At 41.9% G+C, this 16791-nt stretch overlaps 1 protein-coding gene across 3 annotated transcripts in view; it reads right to left on the bottom strand.

Moving 5' to 3' along the window:
* Positions 1–16791, bottom strand: part of ALDH18A1 (aldehyde dehydrogenase 18 family member A1) — a 948333-nt gene that overhangs the window by 23750 nt on the left and 907792 nt on the right. For all 3 annotated transcript variants that reach the window (XM_030202932.1, XM_030202931.1, XM_030202933.1), the window contains exons 7-9: positions 14784–14874; positions 10827–10951; positions 5398–5542 (exon numbers count right to left, since the gene is read on the bottom strand). In XM_030202932.1, the coding sequence (XP_030058792.1) occupies positions 5398–5542; positions 10827–10951; positions 14784–14874 (361 nt within the window). The remainder of the gene's footprint in view (positions 1–5397; positions 5543–10826; positions 10952–14783; positions 14875–16791) is intronic.

The following is a 16791-nucleotide window of genomic DNA, read 5'->3' as shown; positions in this document are numbered from 1 at the left end:
TCTGTAATTTCATATTTGAGTTCTCTCAGTACAATGGTGTGTATACCATTGTACCCTCTAACCAACTTTATTCAACTTGATGATGATACCTTTGGCTAAACTTCTAGCAAATCAAAACCTCAACCCTTACATATATGCAGATGACGTCACGATTTCCATCCCGTTCAGACATGACTTAAAGGAAATCACCAACAAGATCAACCAAAGCCTCCAAATAATGCACTCCTGGGCAGATGCATTCCAGCTGAAACTAAACGCAGAAAAAACACAATGTCTTGTTCTCACCTCACAACATAACACAAAAAACTTCCCCACCATAACCACACCATACTGTTCTCTGCCTGTCTCCTAAAACTGGAAGATTCTAGGAGTCACCATTGATCGAAACCTTACTCTCGAAGCCCACGTGAAAAACACGACGAAAAAGATGTTCTACTCCATGTGGAGTAAAACCTTTCTTCCCGAGATACGTATTCCGTACCCTGGTACAGTCAATGGTAATAAGTCATCTTGATTACTGTAATGCACTGTACGCAGGCTGCAAAGAGGAGAACATCAAGAAACTCCAAACTGCCCAGAATACTGCAGCCAGACTCATAATTGGAAAACCTAAATATGAAAGTGCAAAACCCATAAGAGAGAAACTCCACTGGCTCCCACTTAACGTATTACATTTAAGATCTGCACACTGGTACACAAAATCATCCATGCAGATGCCCCAACTTACATGTTAAACCTTTTGGACCTACCTCCCAGAAACGTCACAAAATCATCCTGCAAATTTCTCGACCTGCACTTCCCCAGCTGCAGAGGACTAAAATACAAGCTGATGCATGATACCACCTTCTCGTTCATGAGCACAAAGTTATGAAACGCATTACCTAGAAACCTGAAAAAAATCAACGAAACAACTATCTTTCGCAAATCCCTCAAGACATATCTCTTCAACAAAGCATACAATGAAAACCCAGAACCTTACTAATCCACTGCTGAAAACCTACCGTCTACTATACCTAATAAATGCCTTCCTTCTACTCTCCACTTCTTCCGTTAACTAATCTCTGTACAACAATAATTGTACCTGACATCCAGGACTAATTGTGTCAACAAAACTATGTAAGCCACTTTGAGCCTGCAAATAGGTGGGAAAAGATGGGATACAAATGCAATAAATAATAATAATAATAATAATCTGGTCCAGGTGATTTACTACTCTAATTTGTCGATTTGGCTCAGAAACATCTTCTAGGTTCACTGAGATTTCCTCTGCATTGTCACCCTTGAAAACCATCTCTGGTACAGGTAGATCTCTTACATCTTCAGAAAAGACCAAGGCAAAGAATTAATTCAACCTCTCTGCTATGGCCCTTTTACTCCTTGATGATCTAATGGTCCTACGGGTTCCCTCAGTAGATTTCTGTTTCTGATATACCTGAAAAAAGTTATTACTATGAGTTTTTTGCCTCAGAGACAAGTTTCTCTTCCCATTCTCTTTTGGTCTTCTTTATCAATGCTTTGCATCTAACTTGCCAGTGCTTATGTTGCTTCTTGTTTTCTTCATTCAGATCTTTTTTTCCATATTCTGAAAGATGTACTTTTGGTTATAATAGCCTTTCACTTCTCCCTTTAACCATGCTGGCCGTCATTTGCTCTTCTTTCCACCTTTATTAATATGTGGAATACATCTGTCTGGGCTTCCAAAATGGTATTTTAAAACCATGTCCATGTCTGATTTAAAGTCCTAACCTTTGCAGCTGAGCCTTTCAGGTTTTTTTAGAACTATTTTCTTCATTTTAATTATAGTTACTCTTTCAAAAGTTAAATGCTGCTACAGTAGATTTCCTTAGTGACTGCACTCCAGTTACTACGTTAAATTTGATCATGTTATGATCATTTTTTCTCAGCGGACCCAATACAGTTACCTCTTGTATTAAGTCCTGCATTCCACTAAGGACTAGATCTAAAATAGCTCCTCCTCTTGTCATTTTCTGGACCAGTTATTCCAAGAAGCAGCCATTTATTACATCTGAGAATTTTACCTCCCTAGCACTTAACCAGTCAATATTGAGGCAATTGAAATCACCCATTATACTTTTGCTAGCTTTTCTAATTTCTGTTAACATATCTTCATCGGTTTGATCGTTCTGGCATGGCAGACGGTAGTACAGCCCTATGTGTATATTCTTTCCCTTCATGCATGCAGTTTCTATCAATAAGGATTCCACGTTGCTGTCTTTTATGCAGAATCTTTGTTTGACTCAATTCCCTCTTTACATGTTAATACATTTAAAATGAATACGAGAAAGTACTTTTTCAATAGTTAAGTTCTGGAACACATTGATAGAGGACGAAACAGCTGCAGTGTTTCTCTGTTAAAAAAGATTTGGACAAGCTCCTGGAGGAAAAGTCCACAATCTAATATTAAGACAGACATGGAGAAAGCCACTACTTATCCCTGGGATTAGTAGCTTGGAATCTTGCTACTCTTCAGATTCTGCCAGGTACTTGTGACCTGCATTAGCCACTGTTGGAAGTAAACTACTGGTCTGGATGGACTATAGCTTTCTCATTCTTTGACAACTACGATCAGTAAGATACTTCTTTGATAGCTACAATTTTCACGGTCTTATTCTATCCCTTCTCATAACCAGGCTGGACTATTGTAATATCTACGCGGGTCTTACACATTTTTTACTGAAAAAGTTGCAGACTATCCAGAACGTGGCAATCAGACTTATCTCATGTGAAGAGATCAGATGTTTCCCCATTGTTTAGAAAGAATCATTGGTTATCTGTTATGCAAAGTATCGTTTATAAAATTGCTTTTCTCACTTTCAAAGTGTTTAAAATGAGCACAGTACAGGTTTTTCAGTCTATTAATAACTATCGTCTTATTCTTCCTGGACCAAAACATGCAAGGTTGGAAAGTACAAAGCATTCTGCCTTTTAGTTTTTGGCCCCTACCACCTGTAATAATCTGCCATTAACCATTTGTGGTATTTCCTCATTGAAAGAACTTAAAATTGCACTAGAAACCTGGCTTTTTGGGCAGGCATTTGCCACTGACCAGGAAGTTGGGTGAGGGCTTTCGCTTTTGGGTTACAGCACTCCTGTGATTTTTTTAGTCTCTTGATGATGCAATTTTTTGTTCGTCTTTTATTCATGCTATGGTTCTGGATGCGCTTTACTTTTTCATTGTGTGCATGTTTTCTGTACTATCACATACTGTAATTATTCTGATTTTATTTGTAAACCGTTGGTCTGACCCAGTATAGCTATTATGTTCTTAAATGAAATTCCCAGCATACATCTTGTTAATCTTATGTGCACTGTTTTGGACCTATAGCAGGGATGAGTAGCCTATAAATGCCTAGATTACATTAGCTACAGCTCTGTCACAGATCTTGCCACCTTTAATCTTGCATCTGAGGTGTCCCATTCCTCTGCTATCATTTCTTTAATGGCCCGAGGAAATTTTAATGTCTAACAGAGGACTTTCCGTGTCTGTGCTCTCCTCCGGCTCTGAGTCTGAGATCCCGAGCACCAAAGTTCCTGGGCGATGAGCAAGAACAACTCATCCCTAAGAAAAATCATATCTACCACCACAACATCTTCCATGAAGAAACCTCTTCTTGTACTAACTGTTCCCTGAACTAGTATTAGCTCCTTCTCTACCCAGGTTCAGGGATTCAGTTGATGCTACAGATTCTCTCTCCAGCCAGCCAGTTCCATTCATTGTCAGACAAGCCTTTTTAGACCTTGAAGGTCTCCCTCCTTACAAGAATCTGGGCTTCTGTGCATCCCTACCAGTTTTGCCATTCCTTTCTTCATACTAGAAGCTTTGGACTAGATTCAGTAAATGGTGCTCCCCCCTCCAAAAACATCCACTCAGACCACTTGTCTAAATGGCATTCCGAGTTGCGTGCTGTTTATAGAATTGCACTTAAGAGTTGATTTCTGCACCAAACACTGGGTGCAAGGATTTACACTAACTGAAACCTGGTGTACTGTAAATCCTCCAACTATATAATCCCCTTCAGAAAATCACAACTCTCTTTCAGTTTTTAATGTCTGGCTGCATACATGTAAAAATGGAAAACATGGAGGAAAAAAGGCCTCAAAAGGGAAGCTCCTACTTAATATGGCAATTAGCCTTCCATATCAAGGAGCATACATTCTCATCATCGGCAAAAAACCTCCACCCGCCATTAACTATTCATTATAACTCAATTTTAATTCGTATATATCTTTTAATAGCACAACTTATCTGTACTTGTTGCTCAGCGTTATCAATGCACCACGGCCGGCTATGGCCAAGTTTCGAACCTTCTTCAGGGTCCGTGGTGGATCGCTTTCACTGTTTTGGAATCCAGTACTTTCAAGTTCATTCTGCCCTTTTGAGGCTTTTTCCGCCACGTTTCCCATTTTTACAAGTATGCAGCCAGACATTAAAAATTGAAATAGAGTTGTGATTTTCTGAAGGGGATTATATAGTTGGATGGTATAGGAGTATCCTCTCCAGCTCATATTATACGTGGTACTGTAAATCCTGACAAGTTAGGTGCAGATCCCCGGTATTCAGTAATACTGCCTGCATCTTTAGTGAATGCCCCTGAACCCCTGACCCCACACTTAAAAATGTGTAGATCTTTACAGAATAGCACTCAGAAAGATGCGTGCGCAATTCCAAACTGGTGCCAATTAATGTCAATAATTAACACCCAATTATTGGCGCCAACTGACTCATTAGCCAACTTAGTTGCATGCGCATCTCAGAACAGCGCACAATTTTGCGTGCATAAATTGTGCATCATTTATAGAATCTGGGGGTTTGTGCTTGAGCTTCTGTACTGGTTCCTGGCTTCTAGAGTACTTCTGGCACTTTCTAGTGCACCTAGTTCCACTACCTAGTTCTGGACCAGAAGGTCTCCTTCCCTATGTTCAGATGCAAAACACTGCCAGAGTAACTGAAGTCAGAATTATGCAACTGTGATTGCAACATAGTAACAGACAGCAGATAAAGACTTGCATGGTCCATCCAGTCTGCTCAACAAGATAACAAGTTAAGCTATGCTATGAGTTTATTAACTTAAATAATTGTCCCTTCTATAGGGCATGAGAAAGCCACACAAATGAAGTTTAATTTTCTGGTAAATCAACATTTTGTTAAATGAGTACTAGGTCTGTTCCATTTATACTTACATTTCACAACAAGATCAGAAAGCTACTATGCACAAGATCAGAAAGCTACTATGCACAAGACGCAAGAGTAAACCTCCCTCCCCCCCCTTTTGTTCCAGTTGCTTTAGGATGCCGATTCTACTTGCCCCACAGAGTACATTACTCAGTTTATCTCATAATCTCCAACAAGAATGCAGTTTCAGTGTGCCAACTTACCTGCAGGCTTCACTTCAGAAAAGAAAGTGCCCACCTTCTTCCCTTCCACAATGTCCGTGATGACATGACCAGAGATCTTAGGGTGCGTTCCATTTGCAATCACAACAGATGTGCCACCCTGAAGGGCCCAGAGAGCAGCTTTCACCTGTGAAGTTTAGCAGCCTAAGTTAGCCAGGTCATCCCTCTCCCAGATTTTGGGAATTCTTGTTTTACAGTTTGAAGAATGTAGACAGAACAATCTGGGTTCAAGTTTCACCTCCATTTCCACATGACTGTTTGGAAGCATTTACTCCATTACTCTTGCATCACAAGAACTCAATATGGCAGAAACTATAAAGGCCTCTGTCAGACTTTAATGTTCTTTGATTATTACAGACTTGTTTTATTTATAGCTGCCAGTAATAGTGAATGCCAGAGCATGTAAGTAGGTAATGCAACATGGAGGGGTATTTTCAAAAGAGACGTCCAAGCTTTGATGAGGACATCCTTGCAAAATGTCCCCATCCAGGGCCGGGGAAACCTGTATTTTCAAAACAAGATGGACGTCCATCTTTCGTTTTGATAATACAGTCAGGGACACCCAAATCCTGAAATTTGGTCATCCTTAGAGATGGTCGTCCCAAGACTTGGTCGTTTTTGATTTTCGGTGATAATGAAAACCAAGGACGTCCATCTCAGAAACGACCAAATGCAAGCTATTTGGTCATGGGAGGAACCAGCATTTGTACTGCAGTGGTCCCCCTGACATGCCAGGACACCAACCGGGCACCCTAGGGGGCACTGCAGTGGACTTCATAAAATGCCCCCAGGAACATAACTCCCTTACCTTGTCTGCTGAGCCCCCCAAAACCCACTACTGTACACCACTACCATGGACCTTCCGGGTGAAGGGGGGGCACCTAGATGTGGGTACAGTTGGTTTGTGGTGTGTTTTGGAGGGCTCACTGTTTCCTCCACAAACTAACAGGTGTGTGTGTGTGGGGGGGGGGGGGGGGGGGCTGGGTCCGCCTGCCTGAAGTGCACTGCACCCACTAAAACTGCTCCAGGGACCTGCATACTGCTGTGGTGGAGCTTAGTATTGCATCTGAGGCTGGCAATCAATATTTTTAAAGATGTTTTTTGAGGGTGGGAGGGGGTTAGTGACCACTGAGGAAGAGGAAGTCATCCCCAATTCTCTCCGGTGGCCATCTGGTCATTTCGGGCACCTTTTTGTGCCTTGGTCGTAAGAAAAACGCGACCAGGTAAAGTCGCCTAAGTGTTCGTCAGGGACATCCTTGTTTCTTTCAATAATGGGTCGAGGGCGTCCTAGTGTTAGGCACGCCCAAGTTCCACCTTCGCTACACCTCCGATACACCCCCTTGAACTTTGGCCGTCCCTGTGACAGAAAGCAGTTGGGGACGTCCAAAATCGGCTTTCGATTATACCGATTTGGACGACCCTGTGAGAAGGACGCTCATCTTCCGATTTATGTCAAAAGATGGGCGTCCTTCTCTTTCGAAAATGAGTTCACTAATATTCTAGGTTAGAACAAATAATGAACACAAGACCTGTGTGCAGCTGATTACAGTTTCTTTGATAGAACAGATGTGGCATTCAATCTAAAATATGGACTAATTCTTTTAAGGAAAGGCAGGCTTTGCTAACAGCAAAACGTTAAAACAAAAAAAGGATGGAGTCATATTAGGTTGCCCTTGGGGCTCAGTAAGAATGCTGTGCACTGCCATTTGATCAATCAACAAGCAAGGCATTTAGAGCCCAATATTAACAGTGATTTAAGCGGCCAAGAGAGGCAAGAAGTGGCACACCATCCAAGATTTTTGAACAATGAAAATGAGAATTCCAAAAATAATGAGTCTGGAAGTTTATTCCAGGGCTGTTGAGCCAGAAACTATTTTATCTTGAAAGATGCGTTGAAAAAGATGGAATTACCAGCAGATGTTGTGCAGAACAAAGAGCTCTACTAAAAATAAACAAATGTTAAGTGTTAGTACTTTGGATAATTTGACATATATCACATTCAATCTTTTTGGGAAACTTGAAGATGCAGCTTCAGAAATACCATGATCCAAATGAGTACCTTGATCTTTCTTTGGTAGGTTTTCGTACTAGCTGAAACCAAGGCAGTTGTGGTAGATGTGTTGGATCATTTGCACTTCATCCTAGACTGAGCCTGTTTTTACTCCTTGCTCTCCTCAATCTCAGCACAACATTTAATAGTGTAGGCCAGGCTTGTCCAACCTTTAAAATTGTGGCCTACATTTAATATTTCCTAACCTTTGGAGGGCCAAGACATGCATGTGTGCATGCTCACTCTCTCTCCCCCCTCCCCCAATTCTCTCTCATATTTATTCCCCCCCCCCCCCTTCATCCATTTGCTCTCTCTATGCACCCCCCCCCCCCCCCCCCCCCGGAATTCAGAGACAGGCCCAACTTTGAATTACCAGAACTGAGAAAGAACTCTTCAAATCAGCACCAGGTGACTTTTCAAAATATACTAGATTTTCTCTCTCTTTTTTTTTTAATGTCAATACACAGAAAAAAAAGCAGAGGGCTAAACACGCAATTAATGAAAACTAGAAAAGAAATTAAAGTGATAACTGCTCTTACAACTGCTTTAGTACTAATTGCAGGCTTGTCTCTCATACGTCCACCGCCTTCAACCTATACCTATGGAATAGAAAAAAAAAAAAACCTGAAAAACAAGAGACACTTCTCTTGTTTAGATTCCTTGTCTCACCTAACTTTAGCAGCAAATTTCTCCAGTGGCATCCCTGCTTCTTTCCCACAACTAACCACAAGCTTAAGCCACACGGCACCAGAAGTTCAGGCTGGTCTCACGGTATCAAGTCTCACGAGACTTGAAACCACGGGACCAACCCAAACTCCTAGTGCTGCCTGGCTAAAGCTTGTGGTTAGACAAGTCACAGAAGAAAAGCCGATAAACTGGTGGCATGATGAATGCATTGTTCGCATTGCAGAGTGATTTTTCTATTTGGGATCACACGGCGTTCTAGCAGCCAGGATCTTGACATCTTCTTTAAGTCAAGTTTTTTCACCATAATAGATTTGTTTGACTCCTCAGACAGGCCCTTTGTGCCAAAACACAGCCATGTCAGATCAGTTTTATAACTTTTACAATAAAGATTTTGATATCCTCTGAGTCCGCCTCACTCTTTTGTTTTGTTGCTCACATTTATGTGAGGCACCTTTCCTCCTTTTCTTTCTTGATTTGTCTTTGCAGACTTGTACGGTCTGTGCCCTGAATAAGGCAGATACAAATCAAGGTAAGGTTTACACATATGTTTGTCTTGTTGGGCAGACTGGATGGACCGTGCAGGTCTTTTTCTGCCGTCATCTACTATGTTACTATGTAAGTCTGCCCAGCACTGTCTCCATTCTAAAATTTCTGAAGTTATCGTTGAAGCCCCTGAAAACCTCCATTCCAGCCCATCCAAGTCTATTCAGCCACAATCAAGACACAGACAGCAGATGTTTGCCCAGCATTGGCCTTGTTCTCCAATTTCTGAAGCTGAACCTTGACCAGCCACAATCAGAGCACAGACAGCAGAAGTCTGTCCAGTACAGGCTTTGTTTCCGAATTACCGGTGTTGCTACCTAATCTCCATTAAGCTTCTTTGGATCCGTTCTTTCTCAACAGGATTTCTTTGTGTTTATCCCATGCATTTTAAAATTCTGTTACCATTTGCATCTCCACCAACTTCCGTGAGAGGGCATTCGTAAAAAAATACTTCCTGACATTATTTCTGAGTCGGCCCCCTTTCAACTTCAATTCATGTCCTATTGCCTTCCTGTTATTGGAAAATGTTTGTTTGTGGATTAATACCTTTCAAATATTTGAATGTCTGTATCATATCACCCCTGTTTCTCTTTTCCTCCAGGGTATACATCTTGCTATGCAAACCCCATACCATTTTCGTCGCTTCTTTGACGTGATTCAAGTCTTTTGATATCCTTAGCAAGATACGGCCTCCAAAACTGACACAATACTCCAAATGGGGCCTCACCTTTAATAGGGGAATCAAATGCTAATGAGGATGTTTTGAAACAGTGAAGAGTATATTGGAGTCCGGTAGGTCAGCACAGATGGAGAATTATTGAGAAGATGCTGTTTGGCGAATTGCTATGTGGAAAGAGGTGGTTCCTTTAAAATGAGTTACTTGTTCTGTGGTTATTGAAGGAATGAATGAAGCTCAAGAGGTTGTCAGTCCAAGTTTGGATGAATTTATCTGGTATCATCAGAAAGAATTTAACAGTTATTGAGTTCATTGTGTACAGGGCCGCCGAGAGACTGGGCCGGGCCCTCGCCGCCCCCCCCCCCCCCCCCCCCCCGAGGTCGTTGTCGCCGCCCCCCTCCTCCACTACCAGGCCGGGCCCCCCTGATTTCAAATCATAGTGCCTCACCTCGACCTCGCTCTGTGAAAAAGAAGCGCAGCAGAGGAAGTCTGCAGATTGCCTCACTTCGGGCCTTCCCTCCCCTCCCTGTGTCCCGCCCTCGTGCATGTAACTCGAAACCACGCCCTGCTGCAAAACACTCATCATCCTCCCATTTCAGTGCCCTCTTTTTTGGGCCATGCCTAAATGCCAATTAAATGTGATTGGTACCAATAACTGGCTTTTAAACATACAATTGGTAGTAATTAGCTTGTTATTCAATTAAATTGGGCATGCACCCAAATTTGCACGTGCAATTGGCTTTTATAGAATTAGGGGGTTTTATGAATAAATAAATTCTATTATCCATCCTTTCAACCATACATTCACTGGAAAACCAGAACAAGAGGACTTCCAACATGAATACCACTGCGCTGTAATCAATTTTATTTTGACACTAGGTGGCAGTTTTCTTTTCCTTTAAGGAAAAAAGAAAGGCACGACACAATTGGCTAAAGACTCCTAAAGAATATTTACTGAACTGACACGTGCTTGTTGAATACAATCTCCCTTTTATTGGTGGAAGCGGAATAGTTACTTGTTGTCTCTATTTAGTGTCTCCCCCAGAAAAGAAAGGGGGATTTAAGAGGGCAGGAGAGGCTCCTGCCCACTTAACACCTGCTCGGTGGGCACCCCCAGATATTCCATGGCATTTAAACTGCACAGTGCCACTGAATATCAGTTCTGACTATTGCAGCACTGTCCAGTTAGTACCAGGAATGGAGTCTGGGAGGAACCAACAGTTATGCAGACACCAGTCATATTTTCAGTCCCAGTGCTTGCACAGCTAAGCAGGCAGACAGAACAAAAGACAGTCCTACCTTCGCCCATATAAGCTGATCTGGGTATTCAATGTCATGGCCAGAGATTGAATATCTAGGTGTAATTCTGCCTATGGCTGTGAACAGCTTAAAAACTGCTTACTAGTGTGGGCTCCTGATTTCTTTTCTAGATAGCTACATCATCTGGGCTCTTACCTTTGCCTCCATGCCTCCCATTCCGACCCTTGATTTGGTTCCAAACGTAACAGACTGTTGATCTCCAGGATAAAATGTGTCTATAAGCTTCGCATCATCTGATCCTGGTGGGCTATCAAAAAGTCCTGAAATAGAGACATATGTCAGTGCTATTCCTTTCTAATCCCAGATTCACGTATTGAGTACAAAACTGTATTCTTCTAACTAGAAAAGTGTTTTCTATAGGAAAATTTTACAACAAAGCATATACAACTGAATTGTCAAGTCATTCCTTCCATGGTCTACTTTATTTAATTGCACATCTACAAGGCAGACTGTGAACAAAACAGGTATTTATGTTGAGCCAGGTCAGGTGTACTCAACTGCTAAGCCTAACTCAGTCACTCTAAAATTGGAGGTCATTACCCGACAGAGGTTGGTGAAAGCACACAATTTAGTGAATGAAGTCACGAGAAACAAGGCCACTTCATCCCAGCCAATGCTCTAAAACCTGAAGCTAGCAATATAAGTCTGTAGACCAGCTCCTTCAGCTGGACTTTCTGTTAAACTTGAAACCTGTGCACAGGATGGACCAGTGCTCACAAACTCCATGCTATCTACTACTAATGTTGCCAACACCACCACCATCTCCCCACTTCAGGCGGATGGAGAGAGGTGATCAGTGGAGAAACAGAAGAATGGGAAGTCACATGAATTTAAGTGGAGTAGGCAACCTAGGTGTTAAGACAGTGGGCAGAGAAAGCCAGAAAACCCCAGGTTTAAATCCAACTTCTCCCACTGATATCCTTTGTAATCTGACATGGCATATCACATCATTCAGATACCAACTTAAACCGTATGCAGTAGGGAAGAACCTACCTAATGTACCCAAACTGCAACTCACTTTCAGTATGATGTTTTGGAAGTGTGTAAATAAAATCAAAATTGTTCAGAAACAGCAGCTTGGGATGTACTGGTTTAACCAGTTTTGTCAATTTGTCTGCATAAGCATGATCATAAGAATATCGAACAATACTACTTTGAGAAATTCTAAATCCAGAGCTTAACAAATGAATTGCTGCACCCACACCATCACCTTTCTGCTTCTTACTATTAAAACCAGAAGTAGCAGAAGGATACACTTAGAGCAAAACACATGTCAACAAACTCTGCTTTCAGGATCTCTCCTCCAACATGAAGAATAGTTCTGTTCCGACACATCAGGGGCCCTTCCACTATAAAGATGTGCCTCAGATTTGGCAAGAGTTGTGGCACTTCTCTACTCCCTTAGAGGCTGACCGAATTTCAGTTTTGGTGCACAAACTGGCCCCAAATCCTTTCTGCCCGGTTTCGGCCAAAACTGACCGTGTGTTTTCAGTGGAAGCCAAAAATGTGTGCTTTTTTCCTTCCTCCTATTCGAACAGGATTTACCTTTCCTTCCTGCCCATATGTAGGTGCCCCTCTTGGGCCTATCTTACAATCCTTAGTAGACTAGGGGTGCAGTAAGAATAGGCATTATTCCCAGTTGCTCCTGCCCATGCTGGGCTCTGCTCTCAAAATGGCTGCTATGACATTTGCAGGCTTATTTTCAAAAGAGAAGGGCACCCATCTTTCTCAGGGTCGCCCAAATCGGCATAATCGAAAGCCGATTTTTGGCATCCTCAACTGCTTTCCGTCGCGGGGATGTGTCGGCACCATAGCGAAGGCGGGATTGGGGCGTGATTAAGAGATGGGCATCCTCAGCCGATAATGAAAAAAAAGAAGGGTGTCCCTGATGAGCACTTGGCCAACTTTACTTGGTCCATTTTTTCTTGCGACCAAGCTATGAAAAGGTGCCTGAACTGACCAGATGACCACCGGAGGGAATCGGGGATGACCTCTCCTTACTCCCCCAGTGGTCACCAACCCCCTCCCACTCTAAAAAAAAACAAAAAAAAAACTTTAAAAATGTTTTGACAGCCTCAATGCCAGCCTCAAAATATCATACCCAGCTCCATGACAGCAGTATGCAGGTCCCTGGAGCAGTTTTAGTGGGTGCAGTGCACTTCACGTCAGGCAGGCGGACCCAGGCCCATCCCCCCCCCTACCTGTTACACTTGTGGTGGTAAATGTGAGCCCTCCAAAACCCACCCGAAACCCACTGTACCCAGATGTAGGTGCCCCCCTTCACCTTAGGGCTATGGTAGTGGTGTACAGTTGTGGATAGTAGATTTTGGGGGGGGGGGGGGGGCTCAGCACCCAAGGTAAGGGAGCTATGCACCTGGGAGCAATTTCTGAAGTCCACTGCAGTACCCCTAGGGTGCCCGGTTGGTATCCTGGCATGTGAGGGAGACCAGTGCACTATGAATTCTGGCTCCTCCCACAACCAAAGGGCTTGGATTTGGTCGTTTTTGAGATGGGCATCCTCGGTTTCCATTATGGCTGAAAATCGGGGACGACCATCTCAACATTTGGTCGACCTAAATGTTGAGATTTGGGCGTCCCCGGCCGTATTATCGAAACAAAAGATGGACGCCCATCTTGTTTCGATAATACGGGTTTCCCCACCCCTTTGCGGGGCCGTTCTGCGAGGACACCCTCATGAAAACTTGGGCGCTCCATTTGATTATGCCCCTCTTAGTGACAATCTCACAAGACTGCTGCAAGAGGTCACAGCCGCTATTTTGAGAGCAGAGCTGACATGGGTAAGAGCGACTGGGGACCACTCCTGCCCTAAATAAATGCTTTTGATACAAAAGGTTTAGCAGGAATTGAAGTCTGTAAATTAAGGATAAGCTCCTTAGGAATTAGCCTCTCTGTGGAGATATGACATCAGCCGTTACTCCAACTGAGGTGCAAAGTCAGCCATTGTAAAAATATTGTGGCTTTTAATTTCAGTTTTCATTAGCTGAGGTCCATGTGTGCAAAGGCTACTTTGCTTGCATGTAAAATATGATCTTTCAATATTTAAATCATTATACATATTCTGGCTTGGACACTATTTGGGTGAATCTAAAGAATTCCCAGGCTCTGTTGGGTTTGATGAAGATGCAGCATTTTAATCAAACTTGTGGGGTGTAGAAGTTAGATTCTATTAGAAAGGAACCTGCAGTGATTGTTTTCAAGCACAAGTATTGGTCAGCTTATAGTGCTAGCAATGAAATATTACGATGACATGAAGTCTATATATTAGAAAATAATTTGAGACTGTATTGCTCTCGATTGTAATATTTTACAGAATATAGTCCTCACATTCAACGACAATGTGCTTTTTTATTCTGGATTGTGCATCAGGTTAGTATAATGTCTGCAATGTAGACCAGTCTCTGGACGCCTGTACCCAATTTAAGTAAGAATCATGCTTGTCCTTAATCAGTGTTATAACTAAATTCAAAATGGGAAATATCTCAATGCTACTTTCTCTTGCTACTTGTGCAAAGTTTGGGTAAGCTCAAAAAGCTTTTTTTTTTTTATATTCTCAAAGTTCCTGCCTCAGAGGATATTTAACTACATCTGTATTGACTTGAGAACCTAAACGTGCCAGACTTGTTGAGAAGTCCTTGTTAAAATGGAGCTCCCAGTTGTCAGCCTGTGCTTGCAGTCCCTGGGACTGGATGGTAATCTGTGGGTTTAGCAGAGGGCTACTGACTGCAAGCTCTGATAATCCCCTAGTGGGCCTCGTTGGTTCATATTCACACAACCAAACTTTAAACAATTTAGTCAGCTGAAACCGAAGACAGTTTCAGTAGGCCTCTAACCACCCTACCTCCAAATTTCAGCCCATGATTCACGCTCAGGACACAGAGACAAGTTAGGAGTGTGACAACAGGTACTGTCAATTACAGAGAGCCACCTTAAGACACTGCAATATGACATACTGGGTATAAAACCATACAGTTTACCATGTGTAGATGAACAGCATGGGCTTTGGAATACATGAATAAAGAGGGACTTACTCCACATTAGTAAAATTCTTTAAAAAGAAGGGATATTACCAACCTTCTACATCTGATAAAACAATAATTAGATCTGCTTTCATTTCAACAGCCAGTCGTGCTGCCAGACTGTCATTATCCTTCACGCTGATCACCTGAAGGACAGAATTCACTGTGTTGCCATTAACAGTGCATAAGTATTACAATAAAGAAGAAGAAGAAAAAAAAACTGGAGTCCAACCAACCCACTGTGCCAGAATGAGTGTGGGAAATAAACCAAGAAGCACTACCTTAGACCTATTTAGTATAAGGCGGCCTTCAAACACAAAAGCTGTGCTGCAATAAAGAAATTCAGCCTTGCAATTCCCCAGTTAAAAATACATTTTTAAAACCTAAACAAGGGGATTTTTTTTAGTTGGGGAAGCTACAGCTGTACCGAATAGCATATTTTACTATTTGGCTGAATACGAAAAATGGCCATTGAGCTTTAACATAACAAATAATAAAAGAAGCAATAAGAAATCAGATATCAAAAAGGCACTACCCACAGGATGGGCTCAGGCATCCTGTGGTAGTTCTGGGATCAGCACGTGCCAAACCTGTGCTAAAAAATAAAATATTTTAGTGAGGGGGGGGGGGGGGGGGGCGTGTTTCGAGGCAGAGAGTAGGTTGATTTTTTTTTTGCTTTCTCCAACTATTAAGATCTTAGGAGTTCAAATCAATTGCTCTATTTCTTTGGATGCACAACTTAATGCTTTAGTTAAAAAGATGCTTCTTTAATGAGAAAGCTCTGTATTATTCAGAAATTTTTTGAAATTAGTCAATATGAATGGTTGGTGCATGAGCTGTTATTGTCATCCCAAAGGATACTGAAAAGGCTTCAAACGATACAAAATACAGCAATAAGATTAATCTCAGCTATGTAAAATTTGACAGCCTCTCTTCTCTCTATATAAAACTGCATTGGTTGCCCATTGAGGTGAGTCTTTTAAATTAGCTTGTTTTCTTTTTAAAATATTACAAGGGCAGGCTCATTTTTGTTTTTGCAACACCTTCAAGAATTAGGCGATGTGGTATTGCTTTTTTTTTTTTTTTTTTTTTACTTTTCCTTCAGTTAAGAGTAAGAGAGGAGACTAGCGCTTTTTGACAAATCTTTGGCTGTACAAGCAGCTAGATTATGGAAAGACACTACGTATGTTTTCCCCCTCACAAACATATCTTTTGTTTAGAAAGAAGATAAAACTTTCTTATTCAAGAAATACATATTATAGTCAGGATTAGTTGTTTTTGAAGAAATTAATGTAATTCTCAAAGAACTGTTCTGGCTCTTCTTTTTAGATGTTTGCAACCCATTTAGAACTCAAAGGTGATAGAAGGTAAGTCCAGATGTAATGTAATGTAATCAGGTAACATGGGTAAAGTCACCATGCGCTGCCCAATTAGACTGGGTTAGCACAGGAGCCCTTACCAGTAAATAGGTGGCATAAGGGCTCACACGCTAAGGGCCATGCGCTAATTGGGAAATTAGCGCATGGCTATTAAGGGGAAAATAGCAATTGCAACCATTTTACTGTCACACTAAGAGGCCCCAGTGTGTGGAAAACCCACGTGCTAAAAACTGCACATGTCACTTTTTAGCACCTCTTAGTAAAAGGGCACCCATTTAGCACAGACCCAGATTTCAAATTTAAATCACTATTCGGCCAAATACGAATAATGTATTCGGGCCCAAATCGAATCAAATATAAATATTTGGTACAGCCCTAGAGAAAGCTAGTCTGTTTTCAAAAACAATTATTACAATGGCTAATGTTTTAGCAGGCTTATAAAGCTTTACACATTTGAGAGCTTGAAACATGCATTAGCTGGTCCAGGGAGCCACTCACCTCTCTCCTGAATGGTAATACAGCCATTTTCAAACCTGTGGGCTGGTTATGCTACTCTCACACAATGCCTAGCCTGCGTGTTTTGAAAGCTGCTTGTGATGCTAGCATTCAGGAGAGGTGTGCTGGTATGAAAGGGGTTTGAAGATTAGTGTGGCTAACTTTACGAAAACAGAGGGGGTTGGGGTA

The sequence above is a fragment of the Microcaecilia unicolor genome, chromosome 5 (genome assembly GCF_901765095.1).
Source record: "Microcaecilia unicolor chromosome 5, aMicUni1.1, whole genome shotgun sequence".
Taxonomy (NCBI): Eukaryota; Metazoa; Chordata; class Amphibia; order Gymnophiona; family Siphonopidae; genus Microcaecilia; species Microcaecilia unicolor.
This window is presented reverse-complemented; position numbering and strand designations above follow the sequence as displayed.